At 49.1% G+C, this 20,743-nt stretch overlaps 1 protein-coding gene across 1 annotated transcript in view; it reads right to left on the bottom strand.

The window, feature by feature from the left end:
• GDPD4 (glycerophosphodiester phosphodiesterase domain containing 4) overlaps window positions 1-20,743 on the bottom strand; it is a 42,283-nt gene that overhangs the window by 13,971 nt on the left and 7,569 nt on the right. Inside the window, exons 4-7 of the mRNA XM_019530445.1 lie at window positions 19,033-19,126; window positions 10,608-10,667; window positions 8,236-8,334; window positions 1,158-1,251 (exon numbers count right to left, since the gene is read on the bottom strand). Of these exons, the coding sequence (XP_019385990.1) occupies window positions 1,158-1,251; window positions 8,236-8,334; window positions 10,608-10,667; window positions 19,033-19,126 (347 nt within the window). The remainder of the gene's footprint in view (window positions 1-1,157; window positions 1,252-8,235; window positions 8,335-10,607; window positions 10,668-19,032; window positions 19,127-20,743) is intronic.

The raw sequence follows: 20,743 nt of genomic DNA, 5'->3' as shown, positions 1-20,743 counted from the left end.
AGGGGGGATCAGCAGGCATTGGGGGAGTCCCTGTTCCCCCGAGCACCGCCAGGAGTGACCAAGAATAACAGTCACAAGCTGGCAGAGGGGAGATTCAGGCTAGATATCAGGAGGCGCTACTTCACGGTCAGGGCGGCTAGGATCTGGAACCAACTTCCAAGGGTGGTGGTGCTGGCTCCTACCCGGGGGGTGTTTAAGAGGAGGCTGGATGTACACCTTGCTGGGGTCATTTGACCCCAGTACTCTTTCCTGCCATGGCAGGGGTCAGACTTGATGATCTGCTCACGTCCCTTCCGACCCTAGAAACTATGAAACGGACCAGGCAGACATCCCTCACTTTGATGATGGAGCTGCAGAGGGGGAGGCCTTGCAAAAAGGCCTGGAGGAAGAGGAAGCTTGTAAACAGTGTTTATGGGTCCCTTGAGAGGAGGAATGGGAGGAGAAAATGTCCTTCTTGGCACTGTGGCTACTCTGATCCCTGTCTGGCCACCTGCTGATCCTGCTGAGCTACTAATGCATCCACCTGTCACCAGAGCAGCCCAGAGAGATGCTACACCCAGCAGAGCCTGGCAAAAAAAGAAGGGGCTTGGACCCTGCCTTCCCCCCACAATTCACCTTTCCCTGAGTGCCTACAAACTCTTACAGTGTCACAGGCTGCTGAGGCAGCACCAAGGGGCTCCCATGAAAAAGGCCTCCTCATTAGCCCTGGCCTGTAACCCCTTCACTAAGCCCTAATGGAGCTGGACCATAGGGGAGTGACCTAAGAGATGTGATTGTAGGACCCAAGTCTTGCTGGGTTGTTCAAAGGCCCCGCACAGCTGGGATGCAGGTGTCTGCAGCAAGGACAAGTCAAGGGCTGGCGCTCCTATGCAATCATGTTCCCGCATGGTCATACGCATGTGGCAGCAACAGCATCGCTGAGCCAAACTGCACTGGTATGGGAAATGTTCTTGCTGGAAATGTCTACCCAGGGCATTGGCTGGGGAAAGGGAGGGTGGGGAGCGGCTGGGCAACCACCTTCTAAGAATGAGACCCCTTTAAAGACATCTGAAACCGAGCCATGCAAACCCATTCCCCATTTTGAGAAGTGTGGCCTGTATCCCCACCTCTCCCATGCACACAAAGCAGTCGAGGACACACCCGCAGACCTCCTGTACCTTTTCTATCCATCCGGACAGCATGCAGAGCCACAGGCCAGGACAGAAAGACCATGGCTGCTATGGCGCCAATGTGGAGATAGGGAGCCGTGACCTGGTGGGAATACAAGGCATTGCTGTGAAAAGCTGCAGAAACAAATGGTTCCTGCTTAGCCCTGGTATGTTTGAGCCCTACTACTGATAGAGCCAGTCAAGCTATCCCTCCACATCCGAGGGTCACTGCTAAGCTCCTTCTCCAATAACACACCTGGCTTGGGTGCATGCAGCACCTCTTGGCAACCCTTAGAAAATGCCTCTCCCCTTGATTTTCTGTATCCCATGGAGGGTCAGCTGTTCCAGCCAAGGAGAATCAGTGTGATCCTCCCAACAGCAAAAGCTAGTCCAGGAGGGCCAATCACAATACTGCTCTTCCCTCAAGGGCTCATTGTGTGGTGCTGAACTCAGATTCTTCTCCCCGTCTTGCTTTTTCTATGCTCCCATTGCCATAGCATGCAAGTCCAGAAACCACACTGCAAATGTCACTGCTTACTAAGCTTGGGTGGCCATCCTCGAGACAAGAGGAACATAGGGCTGGAAGGGGTCCCCAGGCCAATCAAGTCCAGTCCCACTCAGGTAATCACTAAGCCAAGGAATCCCTCAAATCATCACATGAAACCCAAATACGCCACTGCAAAGCACAAGACCCAGGACCCCAGGTACAGCTCACAAGAACCCACAGCTGAGAGCCAAGGGAGCGGAGGGCACTGCCAACGGCTTGCCAGAAAGACACTCCTTCCCTGCACTGGAGAGGAAAACAAAACCCACCCCAGGTCCTTAATAACCTGGCCTCAGAGTAAAATTCCTTCTGGCTGCAGATGTGGCGACTGGTATTACCCCAAGCAGAAGAAACTAGGGTTTTCTAGCCAGAAACCTGAGCTTTCTAAGTATTTGGGTGTACCCCAGTCAACACCTTCCTCATCTCAGTTGTGTCTAACGTAGAGCTTGAGTACTGTTCCTCCAGTATTAATGAAGGGAAGAAAAGATTCCCTCCTGCCCCCCGCTGTGGATCAGCAAAAGTCCTGAAGCATGGGATTAGCACAGGGGTGGGCAAAATGCGGCCTGCGGGCCAGATGCAGCGCACCAGGCCATTCTATCCGGCCCACGGGGCCCCTAAAAATTTAGAAAATTAATATTTATCTGCCCCTGGCTGCCTGTCATGTGGCCCTTGATGGCTTGCCAAAACTCAGTAAGTGGCCCTCTGCTCGAAATAATTGCCCATCCCTGGATTAACAAGTGACTGCACATACTTGATTCCCAATACTGCACATGCTGATTGCTTAACTAAGAACCCCCTGACTTATCTTTCCAAAAAGTTATTCAAACTGATTCAGGTTCTTTGGCTCCACTAACGTGGCTGAGAAGATCATTGCAAAACTACATGCTTTTGATATCTGGACATCATCTAGCTTCCACTCTGTAGCCAATTTATGGCTATTCGATCCTGTGCCAGGGGTGCTTTACATCCTAAAAACTCTTCTCCCTCCATAATATTCTCCCCTTGAACGTACTTGTAAAGAGTAATCTTATGTTCTCTAAAGGGTAATTATAGCCCCAAAATGAGTGATGACATTTAAACTCTAACAGTACGATCACATTAACTAGTGTCATTGTAATAGCTCCAATTAATCCTGTTTGCCCAATCAGTCCTCCAGGGGGTTAACCCTTGAGACCCCTTTGAAGATCACCATTCTGTGATGTTCCTGGTCTAATTCATTAATATTCCGCAGCATAAATTTGCAATGTTCAAAATCCTTCACTTCTCTTCAGTCAAGTAAAGCACTTGGTCCCAGGCTTTTTAGCTCCATTCCACTTGGATTCAGATGAATTTCTAGCTGCTTCTTTATTTTTAAGCTTCAAATTTGTGACCTTGGGAATCTTTCTTGCTTTTCCAGCACAAAATAGCCAGCTGCTGTAATGCTCGCATCTCATCAGCTGACTATTCATGAGGACCGGCTGTCGCCTGCATAAACGAGTTCCGACTTGAAAGGATAAACTCTTCAAAGGGTCAGAAGCTTCACTGAGCGTATCATGAATACACACAAGTGGCCTGGAAATCTCAAAAAACTATTCTCTTTTGCCTTGCCCTGAGAGGGTTAAGTTCTTCACTGCGCTGTATGCTGGTGCGACTCCATGAAAGTCAAAAGAGTTGCTTCTGCATAGAACTGGAAAAATGTACCGGAGAATCTACCACTTTTTCTTTCATGCTATTCTGACACTTGGTCCATTTTAAAACCTGGACCTGCCAAAATTTACGGTAGGAAAAAACATTATCCAAGTTCAAAATGGTTTTATGCTGCATCTTTTTCTTTCCGTTAGTCCAGGGCTGTCTAACTGGTGGCCTCCAAAGGGTTCACCTGCAGCCTCCGGGCCCCCAGCTCCCTCCATCACTCTCCTGCTGCTGCCTTCAGAGTCTCCAGGCTCCCCCTTGCTCCTTCAGCTTCTGTCTGCCCCTATACCTAAGGGTGGAAGGGCAGGGCAGGGCAGCCCATGGGGCTGAGAAAGCCCACAGCCAGAGCACCCTGGGGATCCAGAGCACAGCTGCAGCAGGGGGAAGCCGGTGGCATGAGAGTGCTGCCACAGGGCAATGGGGGAGTGCCTGCCATGCAGCATGGCAAGGGGTGGGGGCACATGACCTGGTGTGATATGCAATCAGGGGGCATACAGCCCATGCGTCATGTAGCCAGGGGATGCGGACAGCCCTGGGTTAGTCCATACAATAATAGCCTACCACGAATGCAAATCCACAGAGTCACTCCATCAGCTGCAGTCCTAACAGGCCCAGTCTCAAACTTCCTATGGAAGACATTGTCTCGACATCGCCAAACACCCTTTCAAATGTTGAGCTCAAGTTTGATTCCTAAACTGGGTAGGAGCTGCTGCTGGGGAAGCTTATTTTTACCCATTTCCCCATCTCTATATCTGGACTCGCAGTCATTTGATGGAGAGTAACTGCTAGAACAGGCTGGAAAAATGCATGAGCCTATGGAAATTCTCCCCGGAAAATGAGTTTCCACTGGTTTTACCAGGGGAGAGAGGTGACACATCAAACAAAACCGCACCAAATGAAAAAATTCTTAAAGTTTCGAATGGCAAATGCTAAGCAAAGTGGCCAGGTGCCTTAGCACGACTGCCGTTCTTCCAAAGATGCCACCCCCCTGTGCCATTATCACTGTGCTGGCAGCAGGGGCATGCGTCTGCACTCAGAAATGGAGTCTTTTCACCCGTAATGCTCATTCAGGCTGTTCCTGGCCCCTGACTCTTTGTTCCCCACTCACTCAAGGCCATAAAGGGCTGAGCTGGTATAAACTTTCCCACAATTCTCTTGCCCATATAGAAATGAGGTATAGAAAGCTGTAGCAGTAGAGGAGGAGGATGGGTGGTTGGATACATATAGACAAAGTCAACATAGCTCAAGGAACCACAGTTACTGTAAGGAAGCTATTTTTAGCTCTTCAAGTGTTTGTCCATGATCATCCTATTTCTAATGCCTCGCGTACGACAACCGTATGCGTGGGCGGGTGCTCAGAGCCTAGCTAGTTAACAGCTGTCAGACAGCTCTGCTCAAATGGGCATCTGGCCTCAATGCATGTGCAAGGGAATAGCACCGGGGAGAGTCCGTACAGTCCCCAGGTAACTGCTCTACATATTTTGCCAATGGGAAAACTTCTGAAAGAAGCTGTAGAAGCTTCCTGCTGCCTAGTGAAGTGAGCTTGGACCTGACCGGGATGTTGTACACTAGCCAGAGGAGAGTGCGGCTGAATATAGTCCAAGACTCAGGTTAGTAATCAATAGAGACAATGGGGTGGCAAAGGCAGCGAGACCCTGAAATGATTTGGTTCTCTCGGGTGGAATAAAACAGCTCCAAATACCTCCAAGGGGTGAAGTCTCTCCTCTTGCTTTTTTTGGGAGCTCCTGACCACAACCGTGTCCTTGTAGGAGACAGCGGGTCCACTGTGAATGCCCTCCATGGCCTTGCTACATGGGTTAAAGTGACCACCGCTAAGAAGGGTGTCTTTGCTAAGGGATGGTGTAAACAAACTGTGGTGCTAAGGTCTCAAAATGGGGACCCGTCACTAGGAGTCCAGGATGGCAGGGGTGGGAGACAGGGGACAATTCTTGCACTGGTGGAAATACAAGTATTAGGCCATTAAGGAACTTAGCCCCTTTAGCATGTGAGGACACTGAGACCCTGCGCATAGAGACGATAAGCTGATCTAGCTGAAAGGGGGTGGGGAAGGTAGGATGGGATGGAGAAGCAGAGTCTGGAACAAAACAGAGTATCAGAGCTTCAATCTCTCTCGGACAGGGCCATCCAACAGGATGCTGGAAATAGTAGGAATAACCCCAAAATGGAGTGGAGAAAAAAGCAGGCATCCCTCAGGCGTAGATCTAGGCTGAACCCTCTAGCCACCTGCCTCAAGGGGGATGCAAGTCTCCCTGCTGAGGAAGCAGCGATGGGCTAACCCCATGGAGCCTCCACTTCTTCCATAGGGGCTCAGAGGGTCTTCGGCACGGTGACCAAGAGTAAGGAGCTGTCTGCCTCAAAGAGGTCTGGTGCCCTGCTGGTTCCCTCTTGAGCTGTGCGGTATAAGCCCCTGAGGACTTGGGGATGGTCTTCCAAAGAGTGTCAGGCACTTGTCAGGTTTGTAGCTGCATAGCGAAGAGTCCTCGACATAGAGGCCTTCTGCTGTGGTCCACGGGGATCCCCTGGGAGATCCATTGCAGTCACAGCCATTGCCACTGATCTTGTCACAGCATCGGAGGCATGGTGCCAGCCTGCAGAGAGGTCTGCCCTACTACTTGTCCCTCAGGGTCAAGGACCATCGCTGCTCTCTGCCTGCCCGGCAGCAGTGTGTCAGCAAAGTCTGTACCAGGCAACGGGCAGCCCACAGGCCACACACAACCCACAAGGGGCTAACATGCTGCCCCTCGGCCATGTGCTGGGCTCCCCCTCCCTTCCCCAGCTTCAGCAACTGGACCCTGCCCCACAGGGTGGAGTGGGACAGCACGGAGCAGCTTGCAGAGCTGGGTGAGCTGGCAGCCCCAAGCACCCACGCACCACGGTGCACTGGGGGAGCTTAGGGAGCTGCAGGTGAGGTGGGTGCTGCACTGCATGGGCTGACAGGTGGGGGAGATCCTACTGCCCATACACCATGCAAGAGGCGGGGAGGCACGTGCAGGCATAATGTGACCCCGCACTAGTGCAGCCCCAAGGCTTGTGCCATCTGAGGCAGCCCTGCTTCGTGCCATCTCAAGCAGGCGCTTTGAGGGAGCTGGTCCAAGCCAGAGACAGGCAGAAAAGTCTCAGAGAGATCTGTACAATAACCCGACACCTCCGCTGGAAGGAAAACAGCATGCAGTAATGTCACGGTGGAGCTCACAAGTGCAACACGAAGTGGACACACTGCTCACAGCTCCAGCTGGTAGCAAAGGAAAGGGACCGAGGGACAACTGGGCCTGCTGAGGGTGGATCCAGAGGGGGTGTAGATTGCACCCCCCCTGTTCCTGGCCATGCTGCTGGAGCAGCAGCCAGGGATTTAAGTCTCGAAGAAGGGAAGCATTCCCCTGCTCTCTTCCCCTCTGCGCTCAGAGGCACATCCCCTTCCCTTGCCCTCCCTGCCTGCTTCAGCTGGGCTGCACAGTGGCAGCGCTCAGCCTGGGATCGTGCAGTGGTGACAGCAGACAGGCACATTGCCCCTCCATGCCTGCTCCCCTGGGTGTTCACTGTCAGCTCAGGAGCAGGCATGGGGAGGGGAACATGCCCCCTGGCCACTGCCCGAGTCCCCGGTGACAGCAGCCCAGCTGGAGTGGGCCGGGGCTCCTCTCATGTCCAGGATAGCACCCAGCAGTGCAGGCAGGAGAAGGGGGCAATGGGGGAAGGAGGGATGGGGAGAGGAAGGGATATGCCTCTGATCATGAAAGGGGAGGATGCTTACCTTGCCTGGGACTTAAGTCCTCAGCTGCTGCTTCTGCGGTGCTTGACACCTGCACCAACACGGGGGAGCAAGGGAGGAGGCAGTCAGGGGTGCAGCACCCCTGCAGCTGCACCCCATTTCATAAAATCCTGGATCCGTTGCTGGTCCCAATTCACCCTTTATGCCCTGGGGCAGGGTAATTGGGACATGCAGCACAAGGGTCCAGCCCCAGTAGACGCTACAGGCCAGGAGGTCCTGAACTCCTGTGAGCCAGCTGAAGTGGACCGTCACTACCAACAAACCCACAAACAAGCCATACTGACCACTCGGATTGAAACATCTGGTGCCAAATGGGAAGGGAAACATGGGGCTGTGAATTTACTGTACTGCACACACACCCTTTTTCTCAAAAAAAAATCAGCCTTCCACAACTGGGGTACATGCCATAAAGACGAGAAATTGGTTTTCTTTGCCAGGACAGCAGCAGGGAGGAACAGAAGCATGAAGACACCATGTTGCAAAATGGCCCCCAGCTTCTCTCTCCCCGCCAGTAAGCAGGAGGGGCAGAGTCCAGTGTTAACCCTTTCAAAGCTACCATAATTTGATGCTCATCCCAATATCTCTTGAGATTATTGGAGGTGTAAATCAAGGCAGAATTTACCCAATACATTTAATAGATTTCATAGACATTAGGGCTGGAAGGGACCTTGGAAGACCATTGAGCCCAGCCCCCTGCCCCAAATTCAAAGGCTTTGGGCCAAATTCAGACCTCGCGCAAATGGCTGCAGCTCTACTGATGCCTGGTTGCTCGTTTAGCCAGGTATCGGCCAGGAATCTGGAAATAATTTCTTTCTACACTCCGCCTTCCAGAACTAGGGCGTGCGTCTCCCTGGGGTGCGAGATATATGCAAGAAAAAAAGGCTATGTCTTGGAGCAAAACTTTTGTTCATGTCTATCCCCCCGAGTGGGCAAATAAAACGTAACTGAAACTGGCATTTTCATGTGGAAAATCTGATTCTGAGTAAACTGCATTGTCTAATGGGAAAACGTATCAATGGAAACAAAATCAGCTCTTGCTTTCCTGTCTCTGCCTTTGGGGACGTGGAGTTTCCCTCCCTTCTTACCTGGAATGAGAGGCGGACGGTTTTCCACTGATCCCCCCACAGCTCAGATAATGCAGTGATGGCAGCTATGGAAAATCCCAGTACAATGCAAGTCCCGATCTGGAGGGGAAAACAGGACATCACATGGCTGCAAAATGTCTGCACGGCAATTGCGATTCATACTTCTGCCCACTTCTTGTTGCCTGGTGGCTTATAAATGTGGCTTGAACTCTAGCATATTTTCTACACGATAGCATAGTACATGACTATCTGGGCTGGCCCGGGTGGGTTAGAGACAGAAAACTCAAACGCGGTAAAGGCAGGCTGACAAGGCTGCTACTGGGGGCTAGAGGTTCTCGTCGGTTTGACCCATTGTGACTGAGGATAACTTGGGTGATACTTTAGGTCAGCCAACATCAGATGCAAATTATGAGTGGTCTCTTATGTCACTGGTAAACTGTTCTAGAGATTTTCCCTCTCTACATGATTTTCCCAGTCTATCAGCACTCTTGGAAGGGATATGTATACATTTCCCACCCAGAAGCAGAGACAAAATGCTCAGCAGCAATACAGACCACCCTGTGCTGCTTCCCAACCCTATGGCTCAGTGATGAGATGGTTAAAGTAGAATAGTAGGGAAGTGTCCGCCAAGCCAGAGGTTCAGGCCTTGTTAAAATAGCTGGAGAGGACTACAGTATTTGCTAAAACTTCCTGAAAACTTAGAAGCAGCCAACATGGCCCAAGCTGGCAATGCCTGGTACCTTTGAAGAAGACAGCGTGTTTCACCCACTGAAAGTGGGAGCTTATAAAATACCTGATTTGTGTAATAGCTTTGGAAACCATGTATCCCTTGCAAGCGTAACCCCCACCCCCGCAAGAAATATAGTCAGCTGCCTCACAATTGCTAAAGGCTATTCCAGGAACAAATTCAACACTGATTTTTTGCATGTTCACAGAGCAACAAAAATGATTAGGGGCCTGGGAAGCATGAACTACGAGGGAAGGCTGAAAGAAGTAGAGGTATTTAATAGTCTGGAGAAGAGAGAACTGGGGAAGGATTTGATAACAGCCTTCAAATACATGAAGGGCTATTACAGATAAGATGTAGGAGTGGCCATAGGGGATGTGACTAGGAGCAATGGCCTCAAGCTTCAGCAGGGGAAAATTAGACTGGAGATTGGGAGGAACTTTCTGAGGTGGTCAAGGATTTGAACAGGCTACCTAGAAAAGTTGTGGAATCGCCATCCTTGGAAGTTTTCAAGAGCAGGTTGGACGGAGACTTGGCGGGATGGGTTAGTCAGAGATAATCCTGGCTTAAGTAGGGGGCTGGACTAGATGACTTCATGAAGACTCTTCCAGCCCTATGATCCTATGTTCAAACTTACGGACAAAAGATCCTGCCAGTCACAACCAGAAGTAGCCCAACCTCTTTCTTTAACTTATTTGCACCAGTTGCAACCAAAGGAGCCAATGATGTTGGCAGGCTGTTATCAATGTGCGTCCCTTGTACTGAGAAACAAGCTCAGCTATCAATGGCACTGGGAGCCCAACCCATTCTGCATAAAGCACTAAAGAGCCATTGATAGGAAGGACATTCAAACATTACCCATCTGGGCTGAATGTGTCAGCTAGTGTGCCAGTCACAGGCTTCACACCCAACCCCCAATTCCTTAAGCAGTTCAGGCACCCGCCCTCAAACGACTTCCACAAAAAACTAGATGCCTTTTGTATTTTCAGCTTTGAAAGGGAATAATAGAATTATACACGTTAAATGGGGGAGAAATTCAAGTGACACAATCTTCTGTCTAATCAGTGTAGGATCTGGATCCATTTTACAGTCTCGCATAAGCTTAGGTGAAGGGTGTGTTCGAAGATGAAATCCAGAGCAGCCTGGGCAGTGGAGGATATATGAAACTGGCTTTGCATGTACCGTGCCTCTATGCATTTAAGGAACTTAGGTGGGATCACAGAATCATAGAAATGAAGGGCTGGAAGGGACCTCGAAAGATCATCGAGTCCAACCCCCCTGCTCTGGTGTCTGTCCAGTCTCCTCTTGAAGACTTCCAAGGTTGGGGACAGCACCACCTCCTTGGGAAGTTTATTCCAGATTCTCTAAAGCACCAAAAGGTTTTGGGAGCACAGGTCACTGTGCTTTAGAAAACCTCATCTTCTATCCGCAGAGAGGTCAGCTATTTGATTTGCACTCTCTCTCTCTCACACACACACACACAAACAGATGTGGTTGCTTCTGTTCAAATTTCTTAACTGAGAAGGATGGTCACGTCACCCAGAAGACGGCTGTTTGGGTCTTTGTGTAGGGAAGCAGCACTGACATGATCTAACTGTGTCAAAGCAAGGATTTAGAATTGCCCAAATGACTCAACTCTTCCCACCTTGTGACTCCAGTGCAGGTACAACTGCTGGCCTTCCGACAGCAAACACATTGCTAGGACCTGTGAAATCAAACCAACACGTACATTTGCAAGTGTTTCATCCCATAAAAACCCAGTTAAATACTCTCTGGTGACGTCTGTTCTCAAGACCATATGTCTCTGAAGACAGGTGAGGAATTATACTGCACGGCACATTTTGAATCAAGCATTACCAAGCCCGTGTTGCCCAGGAAGCCCTTCCTCCAGAGGTCTCCCAGTTTAACCATATGTTTGTGCGACCCCCAGCAACTACAATCCCTGGTCAGGGGAGTACCAAGTACTGCTTAAGTGAGTTTTGGGGAAATAATTTAATGGAAAAGGGGGGATGAGCAAACATCTGTGAACTGCACCAACATCTGTCAGAAGCAAGAGCAACATGAATGCAGCTCTTCCTTCTTTTTATCCTTAACACACAAGTCCTATGCCCTATTGCTTTTCCGCCTGGATGGCTAGAGGCATGTCACCAATGCAGCCGATCTCTGCATAAAGTCGCTGCCCAAGGAGAAGAAATGCAAACAGTGCATTCAACCAAGCAAATGCAAAGCAGAGGCATGGCAGAAAGAAGGCACCTCTAAGAGAGAGCGCCTTGGCCAGGCATTCTGTGAGCTGTGTTTAAACCCCATAACTGGGGCCCACAAAATAAGTGCAAGGTAGATCCCAAGGGCATGAGGCTCTGCTGTCTTTCCAGCAGAACTCACAGCCCAATGAGATAAGTAACAAAGAGACACCTCTAGTACCCTTTTGTGCTATTAGGATTCAGGCATGGTACAGATGGCTAAGGTAGCCCTAGTACAATTTCATTTATGGTGGGGAACATTAAGCCGTGGCAGGACTGAGTCAGGGGTAAGGGAAACACCTCCTGAAAGAAGCATATTCTTTGGGGAGCGGGAGTCAAAGGAGGGATATATTATGCAAGTGGTTGTCTGGGGCAATTGTTCTCAGGTATCCTCCCCCACTCCCATGCATATCTACACCCTGTGTGGTGCATGCCTCCTTCCTCCGTTGTGCATCCCCTACAGCAGAGATGGGGAGGGGTCCTATCTTTGGCTGTCCTATGCAAGGCCAGTGCTAGCTCCAGCTGGATGCAAAATTTATAGGGCAGTAGCTTACAGGAAGTACTCCCCCAGTACTTCACCTACAGTGAGGCAACATGAGTCACTTATGATCCAATTAAAGCACACTCTGCTTCCAGGCTGGTGCTGATTAGGAGTTATATTTAGCCAAGGGAGGGATCTTGCATGCAGGTGCTATCAGTAAGAGGAGTAAGAGAGAGAAACTCAGTGGAAAATCCAAAGTAGGGACTGAAGCACTCATTGAAACGTGAGCATCCTTTAGTCAAATCCTGGCCTTAGTTTGTAATGACTCACCACAGAGAATGAAGTTACTGCCCAATAACTTCATCCAGGAACTCTGTTCTCCCATAAGCAAAGTTGCAAATACCTGGGCATTGCCAAGCAGTCACAGCCTTGGCTTAGCCTCATAGAGCCATGCAACTGCCTCCTAGGGGTAAAATATCTGCATATATCACTCCAGGGCAGTGCATCTAGGAACAGCACATGTTTATGACTAATACCAGCACCTGTACATATGCGGGCAAAGAGAAGGATAAGTCAGGTTTCATGCTCCAAGGGCAAAACTAGTGTCCTGTAGGAGGGACATGGTCAGCAGTCATTGCTGGAGACAAAGTAATGCTGGGCTCTTGTAATATTGCACATCCCGCATGCCTGTTACACTTCTTGGACTCCAGCCTAGCTAATCACCCTTTCTGTGCCACTTTTTACAATCCCCTGAAGAGCTTAACAGCCCCCACAACCAATACCCTTCTAAGCCCCATCTTCCTTCTCCATAAATTGTTCCTCAAAACCCACCCACTGGTATTTTAATGTCTCTGTGCCATTCCACTGACAAAGATTTGTCTCCATGGCCTCCCCCACAGCTAGCTTGGGAGGCGTCTAGAGAAAGGCCACCTTTTGACATCAATGCACCATCCTCTGCTATCATACATGTATATCTGGTATATGGCTATGGCTATGGCTATGAAGCCCCAGCTATGTCTGTACTAACAAAATATATAAAAGCATCTTCTGCTGGCGGTGACCTTATCGATACTACAAGTACAAACCTAAAAGACTCCCCTACCTGCATGCCACTCATTCACTGCTACCCTCACAAAGACTGAACTCATTAGCCTGACGTGCAGATAACACCATTGTAGGAAATGGCAACGTGCTGGGATGGTCAGTCCCAACTGCCACCAAGCTTTAATTTGACTCTCATCCCAGTATCTCTTGGGATTACTGGAGGTATACATAAGGGCAGGATTTATCTAACAAATTCCAAAGCTTTGGGCCAAATTCAGGCCTGATGCAAAAGTTGCAGCTCTGTTGATGTCCAGTTGCCCATTTAGTTCAGTGGCAACGTTGCAGAAGCTCACGTATCTCCCATTGAGACAGCAGCCGACTGAACTGTCCCCAACCAGACTTTTGCACTGCTATTTTCTTCCTGTCAATCAGTTCTGCGGTGGGATACTTGCAGGCTGGTAAAATCCTATTTGAGCCCAGTGCATGAATGACTGCAAGTCTCTATTAAGTGAAAGTCAGTCATGGTCCTATATGGGCTATATTTTGTCTTATGTAGCTATTTAGCTGAAACCATGGGTTTCTGAAGACTCCCCGCATCTCTGTAACCCATGCTAACACAGGGGATGGGACTTTACAGAGGGCTCTAAAGACATGAATCCTGCTGTAGCCAAAAGGACTTCATCCACTAGCTAGGGGAGGAATTAATAGACTCAGTCCCCCTGGTCATTGAAACATCTAGCCCCGCTGCATTGCCATGGGTTACACCCCCAGAGCCCTTTGGTTACAAGGGACTGCACCGTTCAGAGGAAAATTCTCTGTCGCCTTTTGTATCACTGAGGAAGAGCATGTCTCTTCTCTCCCTTCAATGCAATGTCTCCCAACCTCTTTGCTGCTAAGGGGTAAGATGCTTGCTTTTGGAAAGGAGGGCTATTGAAGCGGGAGGACTGAAAACAACCACCCTGATGGGTGCAGATGGGGAGGATCTCTGCCTAGACAATGAAGGCTTTGTACTTGTGCAAAGCTTCACTTGGCTAAAGGGGGGCTAGTGGGAAGGGGAAAGCTTGCTTGAGTGATTCAGAATAAGGAAGCCAGGAGTAGGCTCGGGGTCTATGGCTTGGTCTCATCATTAAGGGAGAAGAGGCAGCGTTTGCTAACACAACCAGTGCTGCTAAAAGCTGGCTTCTCATGGCTATTGAATTGTTCCTTTCAAACAAGGGGGTCAGTGTGCTCTGGTCTCAGCTACCACAAGGAAACATGGGGTACTGGAAGGAAACTAGACTGGTTGCATCCTTACTGGACGCTGATTGGGGGCCAGTGGGACGCTGGAAACCGCCTCCATCATGGCCCCAGCATTGAGGCCTTCAGGCCTTTCCCAAGGCAGAGGTCATGGGAGTCCAGATGAGCAAAGTTCAGGCTGGCAACAACACTCTGCTCCTCCTCAGGGGAGGCAATAACCGATGACGGCTGATGTGGTTTGGTGAGGTCTCCCTTCCCAGGAGTGATCATTTAAAAGACTGTCAGCCTTGGCAAGGGTGAGCTGCCCTGAGCCTGCTGTAGGCCATGATGACTCTAAGCCTGCTGCCAAGATTAGCCCCCACCCCTTCCACCTGCCCCACAAAGTGAAAAAATGCAAGGCAGTTATTCTTTGGAGCATGCCCAAGACCAGTGTGGGGCTCTCAGCCCCAGGAGGCATGCCCCTCGTGCATGCTGCTGGGTGTTTCCAGCACTGCTCTAACAACAACCACACAGGGTTTTGTCAGCATGTGACACATACAGCCCAGGAGCAAAGGGATGGGGCTTTTTCTCAGCAGTGGTCTTGGGATTGCTGAAGAGATCGCATAGACATAATGTGGACATTGGTATCAGAAGCAGACTGGCCAGGTTTGCTGATGACACCAAACTTTGGGGTAAAACATCCACACCCACAGGCAGGATGGTTACCAGGCTGACCTTGACAGGCTCAGAAAGTGGGCAGGTTGAAAACCTAATGGTGTTCAACACCAAAATTGCAAGGTATTCCACTTTGGGAAGAAAAACCCACCACATGCTTATAGGCTCTGCAGTGCTACGCTTGCTAGCACCATGGCTGAAAGAGACTTGGGGGTCATGAATATGAGCCTGCAGCGCGATGTCGCAGCTAGTAAAGCGAGCAAAACGCTGGCTTGCATCCATAGATGCTTTTCAAGCAAGTCTCAGGATGTCATCCTCCCGCTGCACTTGGCCTTGGTGAGGCCGCAGCTGGAGTATTGCATCCAATTCTGGGCTCCACAATTTAAAAAGGATGTGGAGAATCTCAGAAGAGTGCAGAGGAGAGCCACACACATGATCAGAGGGCAGGAGAACAGGCCTTATGATGAGAAGCTGAGAGCCTTGCAGCTCTTCATCCTGGAAAAGCGTGGGGTCAGGGGGGACCTGGTGGCAGCCTGTAAGTACATCGGGGTGTGCATCAGGATCTAGGGGAGCGCCTGTTCACCAGAGCACCCCAAGGGATGATGAGGTCAAACAGTCACAAACTCCTCCAAGGGTGTTTCAGGCTGGACATAAGGAAAAACTTTTTACTGTCCAAGCCCCCAAGGCCTGGAACATATTGCCGCCGGAGGTGGTGCAAGCACCTACTCTGGACTCCTTTAAGAGTTTGGATGCCTATCTTGCTGGGATCATTTGAACCTAGCCGACTTCCTGCCCTTGGGTCAGGGGCCTGGACTTGATGATCTCCAGAGGTCTCTTCCATCCATAATGTCTATGAAATCTACGAGACCTACTCAAAGAGCTATTGGTAAACCAAAAATCGCTGGGCTAGAAATAGTGGTCCTGGATGAAACAATGAAATTCTACAGGCTGTGATGCACAGGAAGCCAGCCCGATCTTTGCTGGCCCCGAAAGCTATTAAATCCCTCCACAGACTGATCAGCGTGTTGAGCTAGAAGCCATTCACAAGTAGGACAGATGCTGGTAGGGGAACAGTGCAGGTTATCTGACTGCCAAAACACCATGTACCGCCTCTACCAGACACAGCCCAATCGTGTGTACAGCACCCAGTGTGCTCATGGCCTGGAGCATGACTCGGCACCAGGCACTGAGATAACGGAAATAAAAGCAACAATGCAATGATGATACCATATTTTCTTGCATGCAGTGCACCCCAGCAAAGGACCCATCCTGGATTTGAAAGACAGAATAAAGTAAAAAGATCTTCCATTGTTCTAGTCCCTGGGGATTACATGAAAGCTTTAGTTTGGCTTTTGCACAGTAAGGGCAGAAACTGTGCTTACCATGTTTCCTTATATATAATACACATCCCAATTTTAGCAGCATTTTTTTAAAAAGGCTGTGTGTTGTATGCAAAAGAAATGGTATTTACTAGGGAAGCCAGAAGTGGCTCCTGATATATGGGAGAGAGGATGATGTAGAAACTGCAGGCGGGATGTAGAAAGCTGAACTCCTGGATTCTCCCCCTATCATCCCAGAGACTCATCATGTTCATTCAAGTTTCACCTTCCCTTTGCTCCAGTTTGTCCCTCATATATAACAGAGCACCAGCAACATGGCAGGGGATAGGTGGTTCTGGATTAGCCGGTTGTATGCAAGATCCCTGGGTGAAAGAATTAGGCCCTTGTTGTCTGGCATCCTGATAACCCCCTTTTTGGAGCACAGGTTCTTTGCCAGAGGAATGTTTGATTTTTCTGCAACTCTGTCCCTTGATCCAGGTCCCCGTCTGCAACTGGACCTGGAAGACTGTCTCCTCCTGGTCTCTACATAGGTTTCTGTGGAAAAAACCCACCCCTAAATCTCCAAGCAGGTTCCTCTACATCCAGCCTACAATCCAGCACAACTAAACCAATGCTGCTTTAACCTGGACCACTGATTTCACCCATGTCACATCAGAAGGGGTGTAAAGCAGGTGAAAGCAGGAGTACCTAGTTAGGGAAGACCCAACAGAATTAGCTTTGAGCAAAGACTCAACTATACCGGGGATAGGAGGTTATCCATAGTAGTCTGAAGTCAGTCAGCAGATGAGGCAGAGCAGCATCTTATAGACAAACTAAACCAATATGGCCAAAGCAGTACAAGCCCTGCAGTGTGCACATCACAATAGCACTGGGATCAATCTCAGGCAGGAATCACTCTTATACAGGAACTATGCGCTAGTAGCATAAAGCATCTTTATTACATAGCTGCAGTTGCATTAGGGGTTATGACAACTATCTCAGTTAAGAACAAAATTAAAAGACAAGAACCACCCGCCTACTCAGCATAGACAGACCACATCAAATCTGCAGCCAGACCAGGACCGTATCTTTGATACTGCCAGTCTAATCTTTCCCCGCGTCTTTAGAGAGCTCATCTATGAAGCTGTCACAAACTCAAAGGAACCTGTCATTGAATTAACCCCATCGGCTATTTAAACCCCACAGGGATTGCTCTGTTTCAGGCTCTGAAAACCACTTCACGAAGTGGAGGGGAGGAGATGAACCCCCTTCAAAAAGAGGGTTAGGGCTGAAAAAGCTTGGGATAAAGTCAGCGATAAGAGCTTCCATGAGGGTTGAGCTCCGCTGAAGCAATCCCAGGCTTATCAGAGGGAGTCAGGTCTCACACTTGCAGGGATCAGATGCTGACAGCTGTTTTTTGTGCCTCCACCAGACACCACCCACCAGGGGCTCTGAAAGGGCAGTGGTATATGTGGTATGTTTGCCTGTGTTTGTTCCCCTCCCTTGATTATTTTCCATGCTCTCATTTCCCTCTTAACTTAATCCCAGCTAGAAAGCAGCAATGACACCGCAGGGCCTTGTGCCTCCCAACGCCCACCGCTCCTCAGATAGATGCACGAAGACACAGCACTGAATGAGACACAGTGACGTGGTTTTGCAGCACACGGGGCATGCAACAATAGAAAGAGTCTGCTGCTTCGTGACACCTTCTGTAAAGCAACAGAAACCAGCCTTCCTCCTCCTTGACTGGCTGAGAGGCTTCCTGGGCTGCCCAAGGGGCAAATGAACATCTCCTACATATCAACAGTTCCCAGCACATCTTAAATTGCCAGGGATTTCTGTGGCCCCATCACTGTAATGTCTGAAAGCCTCAGACTGTTTCAGGGGTGCAGGTTGTAGCCATGTTGGTCTAAGGACACAGGCAGACAAGGTTCTCTGGGTGAATCTGACATATTTTATTAGACCAACTTAAATAGTTGGAAAACAGTTATTAAGCACACGAGGGGTTGGGTTTTTGAACCTGAAAGCTTGCTTAATAATTGTTTTTCATCTATTTAAGTTGGTTTAATAAAAGATATCAGATTCACCCAAAGAGCTTTGGCTGTCAGAGTGTTTCATATATTTGTCCTCGCCACAACACAGGGTATTCATTCAATAGATAAGCTGCTACCTAAGAAAACAATGCAATAAAAACAGTGCAGAGCATCAAGTCCAAGTCCAAGCTAACCTCAGATCCAGATCCCTGGAATTAATCAGTGGGGAGAGGGGGGTGCGCAGTACAGGGAACCAATTCAGGCTTTGATCTCTGGAACTCAAACAACTTCTTGGGTTTTGGTTCTGGATCCAGAAGGTGGCATTTTTTTTGGCAAAAAAGGGAGAAATCTCAGGGGAATAATAAGCAGCAATCTCTCAAGAGAGGCAGGTTTGTAAAGCTGCCCCCCTGCAATGGAGGAAAATGTCAGGAGATCAGAGGAAAACTCATGTAATTTTGGAGGGTGATGGCCTTGTGATTTTTGGCACTGTGGCCATAAATTTCAGGGGGGGCAGTTTGTGAAGTGGTGGGCCATCATTGCATAAATTTGTAGTGTGGTACGAGGCAGAAGAGGGGATGGGAAAGTTTGTGGTTAGGAGGGATCCTGGTTTTCTCTGCTAAAAAAAAATCCCTATTTTTGGATTAAAAAGGTAACCCAGAACCCACATTTTTCTGTGATTAAAATGAAACACTAATACACACACACACACACACACACACACACACACACACATACATACACATATATATACACATATATATACACACACACACACACATATATGGAAGTGTTGGTGTTTAGAAACTCTACAGGAGAGCAAGAAGCAGCAAAGCATTGTTAGGGAGAATGCTTTCCTTCCTATACTGAAGTTTCTAGCTCAAGGTAGGAAGAAGACAGTGACTCTTCTTGCAATGTAGTACCATTGTCTCACAGTGCTAAAACATTTGAAAATGTTAAAGGTGCCAAACACCTTAGCCTATGCTACATCCAGATCCAACACCCATTTGCTTGGCCCAGAACTAGTTGTCAGACCAGAGATTTGTTCACAAGTAATGCTACTTACCAGTAAGAGGGCAATGTATATAAAAAAGACTGAAGCCAAAATCAGAAGGACAACAGACCAGAGAAACCAGAAGCCTAAATTTCCATAGTTATACCTAAAAAAACAAGAAAATCTTGTAAATTTGGTGAAATTATTTAGTATTACATTTAACTAGGTAGAGTTCAATAAGAAAAACCATCCTTTCCATCCCCTCCAGTCAGCCCTCAAAAAGAAATACAACCAAGTATCTTCTAGTTACAGGAACCCCATTTCCATGTGCAACCAAAGCACTTTCAAATAACAAGGTAGAGATAAAAAGTAGTCCTGTGCACTGCTTCCTGATCCTGCAAACCTGCAAGCTGGTTCAATAAAGTATTTCTAGTCTTGTAGTCCATGTATTGGACTCCTCAGCCATTCAAGAAGCTGTGGTGGTACCTGGTGACCCACCAAAGGCACCATCTCCCTGGTCTCCCAAGGCCAATGGCTGCCAATGATGATGATGACTTTTGATATGCTACAAAATATTGGAACATACAACCCCAACATCCTGAATTCCTCCACACAAACTTCATCTCCACGTTAGTTTAGCCGTCGATATCTTACAGATAAATGCTGTCCATTGCTTGGAAGCAGGAAATTCAGGCTTTCACCTTCAGAAGAAGTACTGCTTTCCATTACATGTTAGTAGTAGTCGTTCCTAGGTTCAACTAGAAACTACATTTCCATCCCAGGATTGCTTGAAATTACAAAAATTCTCTCTCTCCCTTGAGATCAACCCGAGAAAGAAAAATATACAGCCAGTACATCCCAGAAAATCCAATAGGCAAGGAGCTAAAATATTCACCTAACGTAAGGGAGACTTCGGTGAAAAACCACGACTTTCCATTAGGGATATCTTAATGATATAGGCCGGGGGTGTCAAACATGTGGCATCCGGCCCACCGGGCTAGGAGCCGGCTACCAAGAGTTGGGGATGTGGTTAGAGAAAGGTGTGGCCTGCCCCAGGACCCAGGGGCCCTGCCAGACACGGCCATCAGTGCCCACCACTTCCACCATCCCTGGACCTCCAACACTGCTTCACCCCCTGGCACCCCAGATCTGGCCCAGAAGGAGCCCTGTCATTCAGGTGGGGCATGGAGCTCAGGGCGAGTTTGACACCCTAGCTGTATGCTGTTTGGGAACGGATGTCTCTCTTGTTGAGGCCAGAGGTCCCATCCTCATTGAAACTCATGCATGTTGCTCCCAAATAGTTTCGTAGTTTCATAGTTGGTAGGGTTGGAAGGGACCTAAGCAGATCATCTAGTCCGACCCCCTGCCATGGGCAGGAAAGGATGCTGGGGTCAAATGCCCCTGGCTAGGTGATTGTCTAGCCTCCTTCTGAAGACCCCCAGGGTAGGGGCAAGCACCACCACCCTTGGAAGTTGGTTCCAGCCCCTAGCCACCCTGACCGTGAAGTAGCGCCTCCTGATAGCTAACCTGAATCTACTCTCGGTCAACTTATGGCCATTATTCCGGTAGTGCTTAGGGGAGCAGGGACTCTCCCATTGCCTGCAGTCCCCCTTGGCAAGTTTGTAGGCAGCCACCAGATCCCCTCTCAGCCTTCTCTTGTGGAGGCTGAACAGGTTCAGGTCCTGTCGCCTCTCCATGCTGTCCACATCCCTCTTGAAGTGCGGCGCCCAGAACTGGACGCAATTCTCCAGCTGCGGCCTGACCAGTGCCGCATAGAGGGGGA

Source organism: Crocodylus porosus, unplaced genomic scaffold (genome assembly GCF_001723895.1).
Source record: "Crocodylus porosus isolate Cpor-Errol unplaced genomic scaffold, CroPor_comp1, whole genome shotgun sequence".
NCBI lineage: Eukaryota > Metazoa > Chordata > Crocodylia > Crocodylidae > Crocodylus > Crocodylus porosus.
Note: the sequence above shows the minus strand (reverse complement) of the source record. Positions and strands in the feature narration are given on the sequence as shown.